Source organism: Bos indicus x Bos taurus, chromosome 11, assembly GCF_003369695.1.
Source record: "Bos indicus x Bos taurus breed Angus x Brahman F1 hybrid chromosome 11, Bos_hybrid_MaternalHap_v2.0, whole genome shotgun sequence".
Classification (NCBI taxonomy): domain Eukaryota; kingdom Metazoa; phylum Chordata; class Mammalia; order Artiodactyla; family Bovidae; genus Bos; species Bos indicus x Bos taurus.
In genome coordinates, this window is record NC_040086.1 from 73,755,216 (window position 1) to 73,775,043 (window position 19,828).

The 19,828-nt window shown below is 35.9% G+C and overlaps 1 protein-coding gene across 7 annotated transcripts in view; it reads right to left on the bottom strand.

The window, feature by feature from the left end:
• The window catches only part of NCOA1 (nuclear receptor coactivator 1), a 219,647-nt gene that overhangs the window by 57,691 nt on the left and 142,128 nt on the right, over window positions 1–19,828 (bottom strand). For all 7 annotated transcript variants that reach the window (XM_027555936.1, XM_027555934.1, XM_027555939.1 and 4 more), the window contains 5 exons: window positions 17,597–17,774; window positions 15,533–15,712; window positions 14,157–14,252; window positions 9,467–9,607; window positions 645–792 (listed from right to left, as the gene is read on the bottom strand). In XM_027555936.1, the coding sequence (XP_027411737.1) occupies window positions 645–792; window positions 9,467–9,607; window positions 14,157–14,252; window positions 15,533–15,712; window positions 17,597–17,774 (743 nt within the window). The remainder of the gene's footprint in view (window positions 1–644; window positions 793–9,466; window positions 9,608–14,156; window positions 14,253–15,532; window positions 15,713–17,596; window positions 17,775–19,828) is intronic.

Sequence of the window (19,828 nt, forward strand, 5' to 3'; positions counted from 1 at the left end):
ACCATGTTCCAATAAGCAAATATATCAGATGAGGGAAAGATGAAGTGAGGGAAAATGTCTTTGTTTTTGTTTAATGCTAAATTTCAAATAGTTGTAAATGTAGAGTCTTGAATAATTCATAGGATAAAAGAATGGTTTCATGAATTTACCATATATAATAGTGTAAAACACATTTTGAGAAGAGAACAAATTAGAGGCAGTGACATTCAAATATCTCAAGTTGATAGTTAAATAATTTGTAGCTTGAGAAACTGTCAACTTGAACTCAGGAGCCACTGAGTTTTGCCTTAATGAAAATAAAGCACTTTTAAAATTAAAAATAACAATACTAATAAACTTGAGTCTTTTATAAGACCATAAGTTTATATATGGAAGCTGGAAAGTTTTGGCCACCATTTTGGTTCTTATCCCTAAAGCATATATTCAGCCACACCTTTCCTTTCTCCCTTTTTGAACAACAAAGCTATTGTTAGGCGACAAAACTATAGAACTCAGTATGGATATATTGATTATATTCTCACCATGCTTGTTAAATGCCTAATGTAAAACTGGTTTTCTAGCCATCAAGAGTATAAAATTTTCTTCTCTAAGAAGAAATATGTGAACTGACTTATTTCATATGAAACTCTCCAAATAAGTAGTACCTGTCGATGATATGAATTCCCATGATGAAAGGTTGCATGTCTGGACTTTGAGGGTAGCAAAGTTTACACTTGGTGTGGGCGCTAAGCATTGTCCCATCATTCAATATGAATCTATAGGATGGGCTGGAGGCAGTGCCACGAGTCATCACTGTTTCAAACAAAAGAGAAACCTAGTTAAAATGCTGACACTTAAACTTTGGGCAGAGGAGAGTTACCAAGCCTTATTTCTACCTAGAACCTCATTTAAATGTCCTTCCAATTGCTGCCTGCTCAGACTCAAGGTATGGTTCAGATAAAGCAGATATCTGAGGGGGGAAAATTATTCAGGGTGAAATAGACAGTCTGAAGACAAGTTTTAAATCAGTTCTACTTGAATGGGTGCCTCCTCACAGAAGTTGTGATTATGAAGAAACCACAAACCACAAAAAAGTCAACCTAATCTTTCCCTATAATGGGGCAGCTCCTTAAATTTACTAAGTGTTCATTAAAAAGACCAAGAAGTAACTTTCTCCCCTCTCCTTTTCAGTATTATCTCTAACAAGCTTTTCTACCCCTATAGCTGGCTGATTTTTAAAAACAGCTTTATTGAGATATCAACAAAGCACAAAATTCACCAAGTTTTGATTAGTTTGCAGAACTCTAACTGAAATTCAAATTTAATTTTTCACTCAGGAATGTGAATCAAAAAGATCCATCCAACAAATTATTATAGTCATGTATATTATTTTTGATGTTTGAATTTAGTTTACTAATAAGCAAATTAATAATAAAGCCTCTGATTACTAATACAGAATAAAACCTAGATTAACGCAATTGAATCACTATATACACAACATGAGTTACTTTTGTCTTAAAGCTTTATTAACAACAGATGAAGCTCTAACTCTACTGGTTAATTTTTATGAAATACGTAAAGGCTACACCAGACTACTAAGTAAGAAAATGTCATCAATGTTTCAGTAATACAATAGAATTCTTTTTTAAGGAAGATTTAATAGGTAGATTCAGCTATACCAAGGTTAAAAATCATATCCACTTAAATACAAGAATTACTACCACAAATGACTACTGTAATTTAGCCTGTAATAAATGTTAGTCCTATTTTTCAAAGACATTTTAGAAAGAGCTTCAATCATACTTTAAAGACATATGAAAAAGACAAAATGACCAATTGATAATTTCTGAAGCTACATATTACTTTAAGCAACAAGAAGACAGGCTCTATTTTATTGTCTTGGGTACACCATGTAAACTGAAGAGGGCATAATCTGCTGGAAATCTATGTCACGCATAAATCTCCCTGAGTACCAAAATCAGGATATAAACTTAATTGCAAGGATTTTTTACCCATCTGGCAGTTTCAGCCAAATCTTGGCACATTTACCAAATAAAATATGGAAAAATTTAGTATCTAGTGAAATAATAAATGATAAAAAAAGTCTTTAATGAAAACCAGTAAGTTTTGTGTAAGGATATAGTTAAATGTTTATTATGATAAAACCCTAACAAATATTAACAATTCTCATCTGTCAATATCTTCTGACAACATTATTTTGGAAAACACAGTTATAACAAAAAGGTGGTATTTTAAGATAAATTATTAGCATGGGACAATTAGAAAGTTATAAATATATATTTAGTTATAAATATATAAATATATATTTAGTTATAAATATATATAAAGGGAAATAAAAGATACAATATGTATTTCATGTTATTTTGCTTATGCCATTCTATTTCCTCATCAGTATTTATTTCTCATTAGGATCATTCTGCTGAAACATTCATTAGCTCTTCACCACTGAGCTCATTGTCCAAAATGGTAGTCATCAGTCACTATCATAATGTGGAAAATTAAATTTAAAATTAAATGAAATTTAAAATTCAGTTCCTAACTCATACTTGCCACATGTCAGGTACTCAATAGATGCATGTGGCTAGTGACTACAGTATTGGACAGTATAGCTCCATACATACAATTTCTTTTTGCATTTCCAATCTTATTTTTCATTATTTCCTAAATATCTCTTCTATAGCTCTCTGATTAGGAGTAGATAATCTTTTATACATTTATTTTTCTTCTTCAAGAATAAACATGAGTTAATACTATGTCCCATTCTTGTTTTCCACTCTCCATTGAAACTGTATGATGCTTTGCATATACAGTCATCTAGTACTGGCTAATTGATCTTCAACTTGAATTTCATCTCAATAGGTTAATATTGATTTGTTAACACTGATCAACTACTACAATTTTTCTTTAAAGGACAGATTTTAAATCTTACCTATCTTCTCAAATGCTTATATTGTATTTTAATTTATGTTTTTGTCTGTGTAGAAATCCAGATTTACTCGTGTAATGAAAATTATTGGAGACAAATTTCTTGACTTATTGACACGCCCTGTAAAGTGAGAAAGAACTAGAATCTGGGAGAACATTAACATTAACATGGAAACATTAAGATACTTGGGCTTTCCAGGTGTGCCAGTGGTTAAAAAAAAAAAAAAAAAAAAAAAAAACCCTGCCAATGCAGGAGATATAAGAGATGTTGGTTTGACCCCTGGGTCAGGAAGATTCCCTGGTGAAGGGCATGGCAACCCACTCCATTATTCTTGCCTGGAGAATCCCATGGACAGAGAAGCCTGGCAGACTGCAAAGAGTCACCAGGGTTGCAAAGAGTTGAACTTGACTGAATTGACTGAAGCATGCATTAAGATCATTTATGTGGATTACAGAAACATCAAGAGTCCTTTGGTAATTATGCTGCCTTAAATTGGAAGACACTAAATTAATGAAAATTCCAAAATTGAGGAAACTCTACTAACTTAATACAGGAAAACTATTACAAGTTTTTTTTTCTTTTTACAGTTTAAGTTTTGAAGTTAAATGGTTTATTTTGGATAATAATGTACAGAATAAGACTCAGCAAAAGGAATGCAGCACAGATCAATGAAAGGAATAAAAGCCTAGGAATCAGATTTAGGTATGAACTCTGACTCTCTCATTTACAAGTTTAGGACTTAATAATACAAATTAACCTTTGCCCAGTATCACTAAAATGGAGCCAGTTTACTGTGAGATAATACCTAGCATGGAGCCTGGTACATAGCAGGTACTTAATGAATACTTCCTGAATAAATACCAAAGAAAAAACAAACAACAAATACGTAGCTTCCAAAGTACTTGTGTCCTGAGTCACACTCACATTTGGCCAATACCAAGATACCTCTTATACTAATAGCTTCAACTCTGTATAACAATCTAAAATTTTGAATTAAGATGTGAGTATTGGAGCCATAGGGCTTCTCTGGTGGCTCACACAGTAAAGAATATGCCTGCAATGCAGGAGAATTGGGTTTGATCCCAAGGTAGGGAAGATCCCCTGGAGAAGGAAGAGATTAAGAATAGGTGCCAACAGTACACTGAAGGACTATACAAAAAAGGTTTTAATGACCCAGATAACCACGATGGTGTGGTCACTCACCTAGAGCCAGACATCCTGGAGTGTGAAGTCAAGTGGGCCTTAGGAACCATTACCTCAAACAAAGCTAGTAGAGGTGATGGAATTCCAGCTGAGCTATTTCAAATTCTAAAAGTTGGTGCTGTAAAAGTGTTGCACACAATATGTCAGTAAATTTGGAAAACTCAGCAGTGGCCACAGGACTGGAAAAGTTTAGTTTTCATTTCAATCCCAAAGAAGGGCAATACCAAAGAATGTTCAAACTACCACACAACTGCACTCATTTCACATGCCAGCGAAGTAATGCTCAAAATCCTTCAAGCTAGACTTCAAAAGTACATGAACCAAGAACTTCCAAAGGTACAAGTTGGATTTAAAAAAGGCAGAGGAACCAAAGATCAGATTGCTAACATTTATTGGATCATAGAGAAAGCAACGGAGTTCCAGAAGAACATCTATTTCTGCTTCATTAACAACGCCAAACCTCTGACTATGTGTATCACAACAAACTGTGGAAAATTCCTAAAGAGATGGGAATACCAGACCACCTTACCTGCCTCCTGAGACCTGTATGAAGGTCAAGAAGCAACAGTAACAACTGGACATGGAACAACAGACTGGTTCAAAATTGAGAAAGGAATTTTCAAGGCTGAATATTGTGACCCCGCATATTTAACTTACATGCAGAATACATCATGCAAAATGTTGGGATGGATGAATCACAAGCAGGAATCAAGACTGCCAGGAGAAATATCAACAACCTCAGATACACTACATATACCTCAGATGATACCACTCATTAGGTGGAAGAGGAGCTAAAGAGCCTCTCGCTAAGAGTGAAAGAGGAGAATGAAAAAAACTGGCTTAAAACTCAACATTCAAAAGAGCATAAGATCACATCATCCGGTCTCATCACTTCATGGCAAACAGAAGGGGACAAAGTGGAAATAGTGACAGATTTTATTTTCCTGGGCTCCAAAATCACTGCAGATGGTGACTCCAGCCATGAAATTAAAAGAGGCTTGCTTCTTGGAAGGAAAGCCATGAGCAACCTAGATAGCATATTAAAAAGCAGAGACATCACTTTGCTGACAAAGGTCCATATAGTCAAAGCTACGGTTTTTCTAGTAGTCATGTACAGATGTGAGAGCTGAACCATAAAGAAGGCTGAGTGCTGAAGAATTGATGCTTTTGAATTGTGGTGCTGGAGAAGAGTCTTGGGAGTCCCTTGGACAGCAAGGAGATCAAACTAGTCAATCCTAAAGGAAATCAACCCTGAATATGTGCTGGAAGGACTAATGCTGAAGCTGAAGCTCCAATACTTTGGCCACCTGATGTGAAGAGCCAACTCACTGCAAAAGACTGTTTCTGGGAAAGACTGAGGGCAAGTGAAGGGACAACCGAGGATGAGATGGTTGGATGGCATATCGACAACAATGGACCTAAGTTTGAGCAAACTCCAGGAAAGAGTGAAGGACTTGGGAGTCCTGGCATTTTGTAGTCCATGGGGTCACAAAGAGTCGGACATGTCTTAGCAACTGAACAACAACGAGAGCCGTAATTCTTTACAGCACTGACTGGTTAAAGTATTGCTCTACATGCCAAATTTTCTCCATAAGTAAGACTGAGAAATGGACAAAACTATTTGGAATTTCATTTGATCACAGATTCTGATCTTGTTTTCTGATTTAGCTTTGTCAGGTTTTGATCCTTGACCCCTGAGTCTATTTCTAAAAGTTTTAGAATACTTAGTGAGGAGGCATGATACTAACGTGGTATTACTGACACCCCAGAAACTCTTCAAAGAACCTAGAAATCTGGTTTAACAACTGTCCCAAATGAATGTTATCAGGCACCTTAGGGAAACATTTAACCTAGACTTTTTCCTAAAAGAATGATTCTGTATTGAACTGAACTTAGGAAGCTTTTCCAAAGTATATAGCTACATGAACTTCCTCCCAGTAGGAAGTTCCTCAGGTGACCCTGATACCCATACAGCACCCCCTCACCTCCCAGTCTCAGTGGCGAACCACTCCTTTAATCTAGTTTATCCTGCAAGCTCCCACATACTGTTTCACTAAAATGTGTTTTCAACTTTTGATTCTGGAAAATAAAATGGTCAACACTCTTTAAAAGCAGTCTGTGAGCTGTCTCTGTCAAAAGCAGCTGAAAAACTAAACTAAGAACTTAAGTTTTTAATGCATATTAGGATTTTATACCAGCTGCTGCCTTTTAAAAGTAAGTTAAAGTCAGGAAAAAAGACAGATGGAGGACCAATTTTCTTGCCTAAATATCAGATATACAGATGACACCACCATTATGGCAGAAAGTGAAGAAGAACTAAAGAGCCTCTTGATGAAAGTGAAAGAGGAAAGTGAAAAAGTTGGCTTAAAGCTCAACGTTCAGAAAACTAAGATCAAAAAAAAAAAAGAAAAGAAAACGAAGATCATGGTATCTGGTCCCATCACTTCATGGGAAATAGATGGGGAAACAGTGGCTGACTTTATTTTTCGGGGCTCCAAAATCACTGCAGATGGTGACTGCAGCCATGAAATTAAAAGACGCGTACTCCTTGGAAGGAAAGTTATGATCAACCTAGATAGCATATTGAAAAGCAGAGACATTACTTTGCCAACAAAGGTTCGTCTAGTCAAGGCTATGGTTTTTCCTGTGGTCATGTATGGATGTGAGAGTTGGACTGTGAAGAAGGCTGAGCGCCCAAGAATTGGTGCTTTTGAACTGCGGTGTTGGAGAAGACTCTTGAGAGTCCCTTGGACTGCAAGGAGATCCAACCAGTGCATCCTAAAGGAAATCAGTCCTGGGTGTTCATTGGAAGGACTGGTGTTGAAGCTGAAACTCCAATATTTTGGCCACCTGATACAAAGAGCTGACTTATTTGAAAAGACTCTGATGTTGGGAAAGATTGAGGGCAGGAGGAAAAGGGGACAACAGAGGATGAGATAGTTAGATGGCATCACCGACTCAATGGACATGAGTTTGGGTGAACTCCGGGAGTTGGCGATGGACAGGGAGGCCTGGCGTGCTGCGATTCATGGGGTCGCAAAGAGTCAGACACAACTGAGTGACTGAACTGAACTGATAGAGGTTTTAGATTTTAAAAGTTTTACAGAAAATCAAGGATATAGTGGCATAATATTATGCCACTAAAGAACTATTACTGATAGTTCTTTACACTATCCCTAGTGGAAAGGCAGCAAGGCAGCAAGGAAAATGCAAAGGCTATTTACATCTCTCTCCATTCTTAGCAGACCTGTAGTTCTCCAACTTGATGTACTTAAGCATCACCTTCAGAGCTTGTTTAAAGTACATGGGCCCTCACCTGAGATTTTAATTCAGTAGGTCAACATCTTTAATAGGTGATTCCCATGTAACTGTTTCATGGACCACATTTTTCTTACCAGGTTAGATACTGCTGAATACAACATATAAGAAAAAGATGCATTCAATTTATAAATGCTATTTGGCAAGTTGTCCAGAATCACCATAACACTAGAGTCAGAGTCACGTGAATTCTGGGCAATTTAACTCTAAGAAAAAAGTTATTTCTATTGAGAAATTTTTTTTTCTTAAAAAAGTAAAAGAAAAGGACATTAAGACATGATTAATGGAGAAGAGGTGTTGAATTATATTTTTTTACATTTCTCTCTAAATTGCTTTACTTCATATGTTAATGATTAGTTACTTATTACATTTTAATCAATCTATTTTATAGAGAATTCCAATGGTTTAGAAACACTTGCTTTAAACCATGGCTCAATCACATCTATGGGAAGCCTAGGCATTTGGACAATGAGACAATAATCTAGACCTGCTTTGCCTTGGTCATAATGTATATAAATTATAGGCAAGTAAAACTAAAAGTCTTTTAAGTAAGCCTTGGAAGGTTTAACTTAAAGTTAAGGTAAAAATCAAACAGGAGAATCATATACCTCGGCACTTGAGGGAGTAAGTGTAGGCAGTGTTCTGAATCTCCTACTTACACAAAAGTCAAGTGCTATAGATAGAGGGAGTCACAAAGTTTGCAACCAGTGGATGGCAATAGTTGCTTTCTGTAATTGTTTCCAAACTTGACTGTACTTCAGGATTGCCTGAGGAACTTCTTGGTCATATCCATTGAAACACCATCTTTGGGGATGGTAAAAGTAAGAGGTCCATTGAAGAACCGTTAGTCTGTGCAAAGCTGTTCCAGAAGTAGACAGACTAGTGAGATTTATACAGATGGCTTTCTGAAAAGAAAAAATCAAGCTGCTTCCTTCACATACCATTAGGAAGCACCTGACCTAAAACGTAATGAATGAAAAATCATTTGTAAACTGAAGAAACCTAATATAATGGGAAAATGTTAAAATTAAGAAAAGTGATGGAATAATGAAAAATATTTTTTAAATTGTTTTCAGGAGTAGCCATACAAAGAGTTTCTTCCCAGAGAAATTATTTACTTAGAGATTAGAGAATAAATTACAATGGGAAAGGTATATTAGGCTCCCATAATTTCATGACAATGTTTTAAAATATATCAAAACTCCTTATCTTTGAATCTTTATAAATTTTCTGGCCTTAACTCTCAGCTAATTTTCCTTATCTTTCCTAAAATACTGTTAAGTTCCTTAAGGGTGGGAATATGCTTGTTTCATATTTCCATAGTATTTACTATGACATAGCAGTTGTTCAATTATTAATTAATAATTTTCTATGACATAATTTTAACTTGAAACTCCCATGTGAGTCAGGAGATACTGGTACTGTAATGGTCATGAAGTATAGATCTACATGCATTATATAGATCTGTACTATCTAAAAGCCCTTTGACATGCCTGTTCTGCTTGGAGTGATCTTCTAAAAGCTAGACAAAAATAGCACTTCCTCTCTAAAGCCATCCCTAATTCTCAAGTCAGAATTAATTTTTTTCTTCTTTGGTTTTATCTTTATTATTATGGCCCAGGCCACAGAGATCTTTAAAACAGTCATATATCCTCCCAATACAATAGATTTTGAGCTCCTAGAAGCCAAAACCCTGCTTTGTCATCCTTGAATCCCTGGCACCTTATATAGTGTTCTATGTATGTGAAGAACTTGATACATGTCTGCTGAATGAATGAATGAATGAATGAGTGACCACCACATGATACCCTGTTCTTTACAATGTGCATCCCAAAATTCAGTATCTACTCATGAATTACTTTGCTTACCCATTTCTTCCTTTCCTAAAACTGATTATTGCAAAAACTAATCTGTAATACTTGATAAGAAAATACTTATCACCCATAGATTGTATATATGTTATTCAATATTAATAAAGAGCAAAGTTAATGAAAATAGCTGAGAGAAAAAAAAACTTACCTTCTTGAAATAGTTGTCTGGCGTAAGATGGCTCTCTGCCTTGAGGTTGGAAAAAAGCATAAATGCACTTTCTCACTAAATCTTCCCAGCCAGTTCTGCCAGCAGCTCTCAGGGAACTAGTATCAATAGAGATGATTTTACCTATACAAAGAATGAAAGCTTACATGTATGATAGCCTCTGGATATGTCATTCACATTTTAAGACTAACATGCATCTAAAAATATTCTGCTGCCTCTCAAATGCTTAATGGACAAAAGCACTAAAAAGCACTATTAATTTTTATTATATACAGTAACAGAGTATATCAGTGACATGAAAATACAAAATTGTTTTGGCCTTGGAGTGTGTTGTATCACATCGTAAAACTCAATACCAATCAAGTATTAAAGTCATATCATAAAGACCCAAAGCTGTGGATACTAATGTAGGTCAAACTTTTCTGGGTTGCTCTTTGGATCCTGCTATCTATATACTAATGACTTATTGTGGATGGAGAGGCAGAGATGAACTATATTATTTTGGTTTAAATTAATTTCCAGTAATTAAGTGAAGAGACTATGAGAAAGTAAGCCAGTCTTTCCTTTTCTACCTCCTTTTGAGCTGTAGACAACATTGCACTTAAGAGTAAACAAAGACTGAAGGCAAAAAAAATTAAATCAGAAAAAGATAAGTGAGAACATTAAGATCTGCTAGGCTATCTGCAAACAGAACATATGCTTTATAAAATTTAGTGGTGATTTGATACTGTTATCACATTTAAATAAGTTTCCTGAATGATTATGGAAGAATTCAGGCAAATTATTTCTTAATTGGGGGCCATTTAATCCAGTTGGTGATTTTTCAGATCAGTTTTATTTTCTATAAATCTTGTACTCATATAAGAAAATATATTCTTGCCTGGAGAATCCCAGGGACGGCGGAGCCTGGTGGGCTGCCATCTATGGAGTCGCACAGAGTCGGACACGACTGAAGCGACTTAGCTTAGCTTAGCTTAGCTTATACATATATGTGTATGTGTGTTAGATTATTAAGGTGAGACCTACAAAGCCTCATCCAGTTTCAGAACTTGAATATTACCAAGATCATCAATACCCTTCCGTTAAGTGTGTACTCCACACTTGTCACATCCCTCTGTCTTTATATTCTCCTGTCAATCTAGGCTGTTTCCAGTTTTTTGTCATTACAATCAATACTGCTATGAATATCTTTCACATTTTCCATAGTGCATGAGGTACATAAGTAGGAATAGAACTGTTGAGTCATAGGTTACATGAATGTTCAATTTTATATTAAACTGTCTCCCAGAAACTTTTATAAGAGTTAATCCAACATCCTCTCCATCGCTTGGTTTATGGTTATGGTCTAACTTTTGTATTTCCCTGATTAATAAGGTTGAATATTTTTCATGTTTATTCACCTCTCAAGTTTCCTCTTCTGTGAATGCCTGGTTATCTTTTCTTCATCTTCCCTTTTTTCACACAATCAACTCAAATCTATTGTACTGTTTGTGCCTCTTTAACTAATCCCTTCTTTACATATTTCTCTTGGTTTGTTTAGAAATAAACTCTTTATTAGACCTCTATAAAGCAGGGTATAGAATCTAATATACCCAAGTATGTCAGATCAGGTTGTCCCCCAAGTCTTGGCATAAATGTAGAAAGAAAATAAATCAAAATTTAAATGAGGGAATTCTTGTTGTTTTAGAACAGTTTGGGGACAGCCTGGTGAAGACTGTGATTGAAACTATAGATAATTTTGGACTTCCTAAGAGTTTCAGTCATTCAGTTTTTGTCTCATCACATCACGGACTAAGAATTAGTTATAGCAGAGAATCCACTGTTATATAATCTTCAAATGCAAAGGGAGGCCTGTGTGTGTGCTTATGTGTTCAAGTTCAGTATTAGGCCACATGAGAGCAAGGAAGTCTGTAATTGTAGAACTGGAGGGTAGAAAGTAATTAAATTATCAATAATGGCAATGGAGAAGGCAATGGCACCCCACTCCAGTACTCTTGCCTGGAAAATCCCATGGACGGAAGACCTGGTAGGCTGCAGTCCATGGGGTCGTGAAGAGTCGGACACGACTGAGCGACTTCACTTTCACTTTTCACTTTCATGCATTGGAGGAGGAAATGGCAACCCATTCCAGTGTTCTTGCCTGGAGAATCCCAGGGACGGGGGGAGCCTGGTGGGCTGCCGTCTATGGGGTCGTACAGAGTCGGACACGACTGAAGGGACTTAGCAACAGCAATGGCAACAAATGATAAGTAATGTAATGAGTATCTTAGGAGGGAATCATAAATAGGCTGACTTAGAATACTTCTGCTTGCTAGAGCAAAGTTTAACTAACCAACCAAACCACTGTTCAACATTTAAGGGAGAAAACTTATTTTTTTTAAGGGACAAGAACCACTTCATGTAGAGTTGGAAGTACTGCTAAATTTTAAGGAATTAAATATCTAATACTTTTTATAACTAGTTTATGATTTTTTATCTAACTCAATCCCATGATATAATGCCAATTTTATATTTTAAGAATACTTCATATTATTTTGGCATCTTTATATTTTCTTTATACTTTATATTTTCTCTGGTATTTTTTGTGTGGTAACTGTGTACAGTACTGTAATGCCCTTTTAATAGTGCATTGATGGAAGAAAACACAATATAAAGAAAGAATCCTATTTTAGGGCCTAAAGATACCTGTTCTCAGTAATTAGTTGCCTGGTTTTGGGAAAGTCACCATTCCTTCATATGTAAAATGGACAGGCTGGATTCTGTAATCTCTGAGGTTCCCTCTAGATTTATAATTACTTCATGATTCAGAACTTTTTAATTTTTACAGATTTATTCTAAAATCAGGCATATTAAGATGCTGGGTCCTTGGTCAGAAACAAAAGTACTAGTTATATCATTGTTCCTATAGAAAAATACAGTCTTTTTTAAAACAATCTAATTTAGGATTCAGTTTATAGAAATACAATTGAAGAAAAGCTGAACTATATTGTTCCTAAATTATCCTCATAATTTTTAGGCCTCCCCTGTCTTCCACATTTATTCTGTGGACTAACCATCACCCCTTTCCAACAAGTTTTTATTCTATCTCCCAAGCCCTCTTTGGTTTTACTGACACAAAAGATCAGCTATATCTTTTTAACAGACCCTATTTTTCCTTCATGCAATAATATTTTTGGTTTTTCAATAAGGGTTTATTAAATTTTTCCAGTGTTGTTCACTGGTAGAAAGTAACACATACATGCTAGACTCAAAAAGGGAAAGGAAAGGTATGCAAATTGATCATTACTACACTTAAATGCTGTATATCTAAGCTCCCAGATATTCTCTTTGCTGTATTCTATTGTCTGTGCCAATGTATCCCCACCTACTACTCTTTAGTAAGAGCAGTTGGGAGTTTATCTTTAAAACCCAAGAATAAAGCATACAACATAGGAATATTAGATTTCTGGGGCTAAAACATTAATAAATATTGTAAGAGGATCTTATAAACAATGTTAAAGCAAAAAAGTAAATGCTCACAAAGAATAAAATTTAGTAGAAATGATTTTTAAAATCTTGGTCTGCTATAAAAACCTATCTGTAGTATCTATCTTTTAAAACTAGAGTGGTGAGTGATACATATACAATTCTCATTGATGAAAACCTAATGTGACAAAGTGAAGATAGGATTAAACAATATAGGGGAATTCCCTGGTGGTCTGGTGGCTAAGGCTCCATGCTTCCACTGCAGGGGGTGCAGGCTTGATCATGGGTTGGGGAACTAAGATCCCGAGCATGCCACGAGGCACAGCCAAAGAAATGTTTTTTTAAAAAATATTAAACAATATATGAGAAATTCTTTATATTAAACAACAGTAACAATTTGTTTTTGCTGAAAATCAAATCTGAAGTAGGTCTTTAAAAAGAAAGGCTTATTTTCAGGCACTTTGCGGCTGCCTCCTGTCCTCCTTTCAGTTCTAACAGACGTCTCTGTGTTAGAACTTTCTGCAGCTCTGTTTCCTCAATCAGGAGCACTCATTCTGCACCATGACCCTTCCTCAGTTCACCCTTCCAACACTCTTACTTGGCACAGTTGGCATCCTTTGGGGGTTAATTGTGTGGTATCAGCTTGACAAGCTTTCTGTTAACCAGCTGATTTTTAAAAAGGACCTCCCTATTAGCTTCTCGTATACCGCTTACATCTTTTCCATCAAAAAAGTACAAATCTGTAATCGTATCATTGCTTTTTGCTCAACCATGTATACCCAGAGCAATCATACATATGACAGGCACTTTCAGGCATTCGATCAGTATGTGCTGAATCCATTTAAAGGAAAAGAATAAAGGAAAAAATAGTCAGATACATTTACGCACAATATTAAAAGCACCCTTTTGTATCTATTTGTAAGCAAATATATTGACACTGCCAATTTCTTTTCATGAATTTGAAGAAATAATTTATAATCAATAGAGATATGTGAACAATTATAAAATAATTTCCTCTCCAGCACCCTCCCGTAACAATGACGACACTATCTAAAATGCACAATATCAAGACCACATCTGAAATGTTTTCTGTAGAGGACTAGTGAACAGCAGCAGAACAGCAGAGAAGAGAGGGACACAATTAGTTTTAAGGGGATAGTCACATTCATTAATGCTGAAAGAACATTCTGAACTTTGCAGCTAGTACCTGTAGTATCTTGCTTGGTCATAAAGGATTCTACACCCGTAATAGCTGGAGGCCGAGGTAATCGCCGTGCAATACAAATCAAACATGACTGGAAATCTGCCCAAAACAAGAAGGGGAAATTGAAGGAAAAAGAGGACAGAAAGTGGTTCACATCTATTACCTGCCATTAACAGTTTTTGTAAAAACAATACATGTTGTAAGATCTGACACAATACTGGAGTGACCCTGATCTAACAGTATAATATCAGAATTAAAATTGCTCGAGACCAAACACTAGCAGCTCCAGAAAGAGGTCTAGTTGGAATCACTTATCCCTTCCCACTGAATGTTCTTACATAAACTAGAGGAGACGGAAGCATCTCAAGTACTTGGCAGATAATAATTTGAAGAAGTAGTTTTGGCTAGATTCAAGCAACACAGTGGTTTTTAAAATATAGGTTCATAATTTCCTATACTCATTAATGGCTACAAAGATTATTCCTATAACCATTGAGCAGATCACAAACTATCATATGAAAAAAAACAACATTTAACTGTTTCTGAACAGGCATTATTTTGTCCTTGACAGAAGACTTTTATGTTTTTAGGACCTGTAATTTTTTTTGAATGTCCCATTTCCATCTTTGTGAGAGGCTGCACACAGTATCACACAGCTAAACATGAATTTGAATCATATGACAGGCCTGCATATATATTCTGTAAAAAGTCCCCAGCTGACGTACCCTTTCCCTGGTAGGACCCACTACAGACAAGCCTTTTTGCATCTGACTGACTCCTCCACAGCTTCCTTCCCTGTTCCTTACTCCACCAATTTGTGGTGTTCTTAACTTAGTTCAGTTTAAGCGTGTATGGAAAACTCATCCACTGGAACGTATTTAACTAATACCATGTTCATACCCTATTCCTATTAGAGCTTCATCTGTGTTTTCATCTGCTCATAAGCTTTCTCCTTATAAATTACCTTGTATGGCCTCAAAAGTGCTAGCTCTATTCTCCAGTGTTCCGTACACACTAAGCTTGAAACTTTCTGAAAATCAGAGCTGTTCAACAGCCTGCTGCATCTGGTGCATTTCCAACTGGCAGCAGTGAGTTACAGCTCTTATTTCTAGGCAGCAAGTTGGTTTGAATGTGACATTTTAGTGGGAATGTCAGCTACAACTGAGAATTTGGGGGTCTTTTACAGGGGGGTAGTTCTAGATGTTAACAATATTTTTCTTAAGTATTAAGAAATATATAGCAAATTGAAGAGCCACTAAGATATATAATATAGTAACCAAAAATATTATCTGAAGAAGGCAGTTTATAATCAATTTCCTCTCTGTTTCTAAAACCACAGGAAAAGCAATCGAACACCTTAAAACCACCCTCTGTTTTACCTTCTCCATCCTCCTGAATCGATTTCGGCTGTGACACAGTGAAACACTGCATCACTTCATACCGCTGGCAAGCTTCCTGGTTCTCGGGGCCAGGCTCATCTGGACGGTGAATTAGCATCCTGCAGTTAAAGGTATGGCTGTTTCGGCGTGTTGCTTCTTGAGGCCAAGGAACTCCATTCACTGTGAAAGAAAAATTGATTATACGCCTGTGAAGGAGATGAAAAGGTACAAACTCTGAAGATACAAATGACACACCTTTACTCATCTGCTTAATTAGACACTCAGATTAAAAGACAGACCCCTTCAGATCTAACACTATCCTGAGGCAAAAAGAGACTTACCTTCCTTTGCAAATTTAATCCTTTTACCAATTAGAGAAATGTAAAACTTGCAAGGAACTGTATAGGATTTCCACCCTCAAAGATAAGGCCTTACAAATACCCTAATTCGTTAACAGATAAAGACAAAATTAAAAATTAATAGCTTCTTGCTTTTTTGCTCAGAATTTTACAGCAGTTAGTTAATACGCTTTTTCACTTGCTTCCTGCTATACTCTGGCATTGGAAAAAAAAAAGATTGACAATCACAGGTCTGTTACTAAGTGAGAATTTTAACCTGAAAGGCATGTATGCTTCAGGGATGGCTTGAGAGTATGTTGTATGTTCCTCCTTCTGGTTGGAGGAATCAAAGCTTTTCAAATGAGCCTGTCACTCAAAAAAAAATTTAGAATAGACAGAGACCAACCTTGGTTTTTTTAAATCATTTTTTCTTGCTCTTTATTTTATTTGTACAATCTGCATGCTACAACACCTTAAATATAGCAGATAATCATTTTACTTCATTAAAATGATTGTTAAAACAGAAATGTTACTGGATTCAGTGTAAGAAAACTGAATTCCATTGTAGAGCAGATATTTATACATGTCAAGTGAGAATCACTGTGTAGCGAGTCACTTCCCAGTTACAATATTATATTCAAGCCATGGTGACAGACAGGGTTTTTCAGGGTGTTCTCTCACCATTCCCAACAGTTTTCTTACCATAGCCTTGCTGTTGAATCTCCTTCTTTTTTACTATCTCATCACTCTACAACAGTTAGAGGAAATCACGGAAACAAACCTATACTGGAGTAATGAGTCTTGGTTCTTCAAACTAGTTGTGAGGTTTGGGTTAATAACTTAATCTTTGCCTCATCTTTAAAATAAAGGAATCCACTATATTGTCTCTCAAGTCACTCACACTCCACATTAAGACCCCTTGATAACCCCTTGAAACTAGTGATTTTAATAGTAACAATCATTTCAGGCTCCCAGTAAACACATACTATCTTTTCAAAGAAGAAATAACACTTCCATTTCATCAAGTGAACAGCACAGAAAATAAGGAGCTATGGATAACATTTTATTTTCATGTTTGATTTAGTTATACAGGATTTCTAGCCAAGACTCTCCTCCCAACTTCTGGAGTACCTACAGGTTAAGGAGCAGGTACATGGCTTAGTGAACAGAACACAGGCTAGAAGTCTATCTATCCTCTCAGCTAGCCTCCTCTGGCACTGAACAGCCTATCCAACCATTGGATGGAGCTCCAACCATGCTTGGAACCCATGAGTTGAAACCACTTACATCAAAAAATGTTCATTGTAATAAGTATGTAATATGAACACTATTCTTTCCTCCCTCCTTCCTTTTTTCTTTTCTCTGAGCAAGGTGGTAGGATAAATTACATATATTTGTCTCTTCCTTAGACATAATTAAAATTCAAAACAAAAGGAATTCCAAGCAGAAGCTTCTTGTGGTAAGACGACTAACTGTTCTGCTTCCTAACTCTGTCACAGAATTATGGCAAAATCTAGAGGAAGAGGATAAAAGGAATGTTCTCTATCAGCTATTTGATGATGTTCCTCCTTCAGATTTAATCTCAGGCTGAAATTAAATTTTAAAATATTTAAAGTATGTATGACATAGAATAATACCATATATTATAAACATAATAATAATTATACTTTACTGAGGGGAAGCTATAGAGAGCTCATATTCTTTTAAAAAAACACATTCCTTTTACCTAGTGATTTTGGTAGCAGATTCTTCACAAATTCTGCATGATCACCCACATGCAGTATGCTGTAGACACTGGTATTCATTAATTCCTCCTGATTGTAACCCAAGTAGCTGGTCACATTTTCTGACACAAATACAATCCTCCCTTCACAGTTCACAACAAAGAAAAATCCATCCAAAGCCTGTAAAGAAAAAAAAAAAAAAAGGATTAAGAGGTTATGAGGTTAAAAGAGACTAGAAAAATACTCAAATATGTTTCTCTATCGAAAAAAGGATTGGAAGTATGTGTCAAGTTTAAAAAAAGGGTACTGAATAGAAGATTTAATATTGCATGTTCTCTGTGGAGGGAACAGGATTTTAAAACAGACTGTACACTTATGTTTCATGTAGGCATGAATGAATATGCCAAACTTCTTCCTTAGAAAGAAATTTTATGGCAGTAATGTGAAGTAAGTGACTGACCCATTCAGTCATAAACATCTCTAAACTGTGGGTTAAGACCTGGTGTCTACCCTCAAGGAACCTGTGGTACAGTGGAGAGACATAAGCCTAATAAAATGCCAGTGAGAAATGCAGTATGAAAGACAAACACAGGCTATTCTGTGAGTATAAAGAAGGATGCTTATTTGGGGTCAAGGTGGGAGGCAGAGAAAGGCTCCTTACAGGCCCTGATCTGAGTTATAAAAGGCACAGCAGAGGAGGGGAAGAGGAATGAGGGAAGAACATTCTAGGCAGAGGAGAGAGCATGGAACATAATGGAACAGAAAAGCAGTTTGGAGCTGCTGGAGCACATGGCACAAGACAGGCAGTGAGTCTGGAGAGGTGGACAGGAGCCAAATCACAGAGGGCTTTCTATGCACAGAGATGGAGCCCAGGAGCTCCAAAAGAAGATGTACATGTCCCAAGGGGAACATAATATCCACAGAGGTGTGGCAAAAAAGTCAGAATCTCTATTTATAGTGAAATCTAAAACATAAGGAAGATATTAAGCTTTATTAACATATCATCACCCTGGTGCCTCACTCAGTCCATATCAGAATCTAAGAGAGGATCCAGAATGGAGAAGATGACAGTGGTACCTTATTTATAATCCTTCTGTTTATTGCAACATGTTGCAGTTTACTTGCTATAGAATGTACAAAAGCAACAAAAACAAGTCCTTTAAAAAGCAGAACATTATTACACAATTTTGTAACAAGACATAACCACCCTTGGTATTACACATGATTTGCTGGTTTGATTTGTGCCAAAAGACTTAACAAAGCTAACAATGTTGATGAGCTACTCATTTTTCTTTTTTTAAAAAAGGTAAGTGTCCCAAGTTTGCTGACCTTTTCTATGATGATATGTGGTAATGATAATACCCTACCCAGCAGGCATTTTCCAAATAATATACACACTTAATTTTGTTCCTTCAGGGTAAAGATGAAATTTTAACAATGAAAATAAACTGCTTTCAAAAAGACACATTATAGAGACAGTATGTGAAAATGAATGTTTTGAAATGTTACCACAGTTATCATTTTGTTGCTGAAAATGATGTAAATCACTTATAAAAATTATCTTCTCAGTTTAAACATTTAGAAACAAAACCTTTTCACCGCTCAAGTCTTCCAGGTTTGGTGGGCTTTAAAAACCCATTTCTTAAAAAAGGAAAAGGCAACACCTTCTGATTAATTTGGAGAATCACTATTTGAGATTTTTTAAAAAAATGGTATTTAGGGAATTCCTTGGCGGTCCAGTGGTTAAGACTCAGCACTTTCACTGCTGGGGCCTGGGTTCAAGCCTCGATGAAGATGCCTCAAGCTGCAGAGTGTGGCCAAAAAAAAAAAAAAATGAAATTTGAAGAAAAACTTACATAATTGGTAGGTAGGATTTCAAAATGAGTAACGTGACTCAGAGACTCATCCAATGATACATTTTTCCATTTATATCTATCTCATTTTTATGAGGTGTCTTGAATTTTCAGGTGATTTTTTAAGCCAAATATTCAAATAAACTGAACTTCAAACTACATCTTAAAATCACTGCATTCCAAAGCATTCAATCAAGATTTTAAAAAATAATGAAGCACAGCATTGTTCTCATGAAAAATACTGCTAATATCTTCTTTAACAAGAACAAAAAGAAATAAAACTATTTTTACTCCACCTGACTGTTGTGACTATTTTTCACTTAGTTCATAAGGTGAAGAGGAAAGGGATGTGATTAATAATCTAAAAACCTCAACACTAGA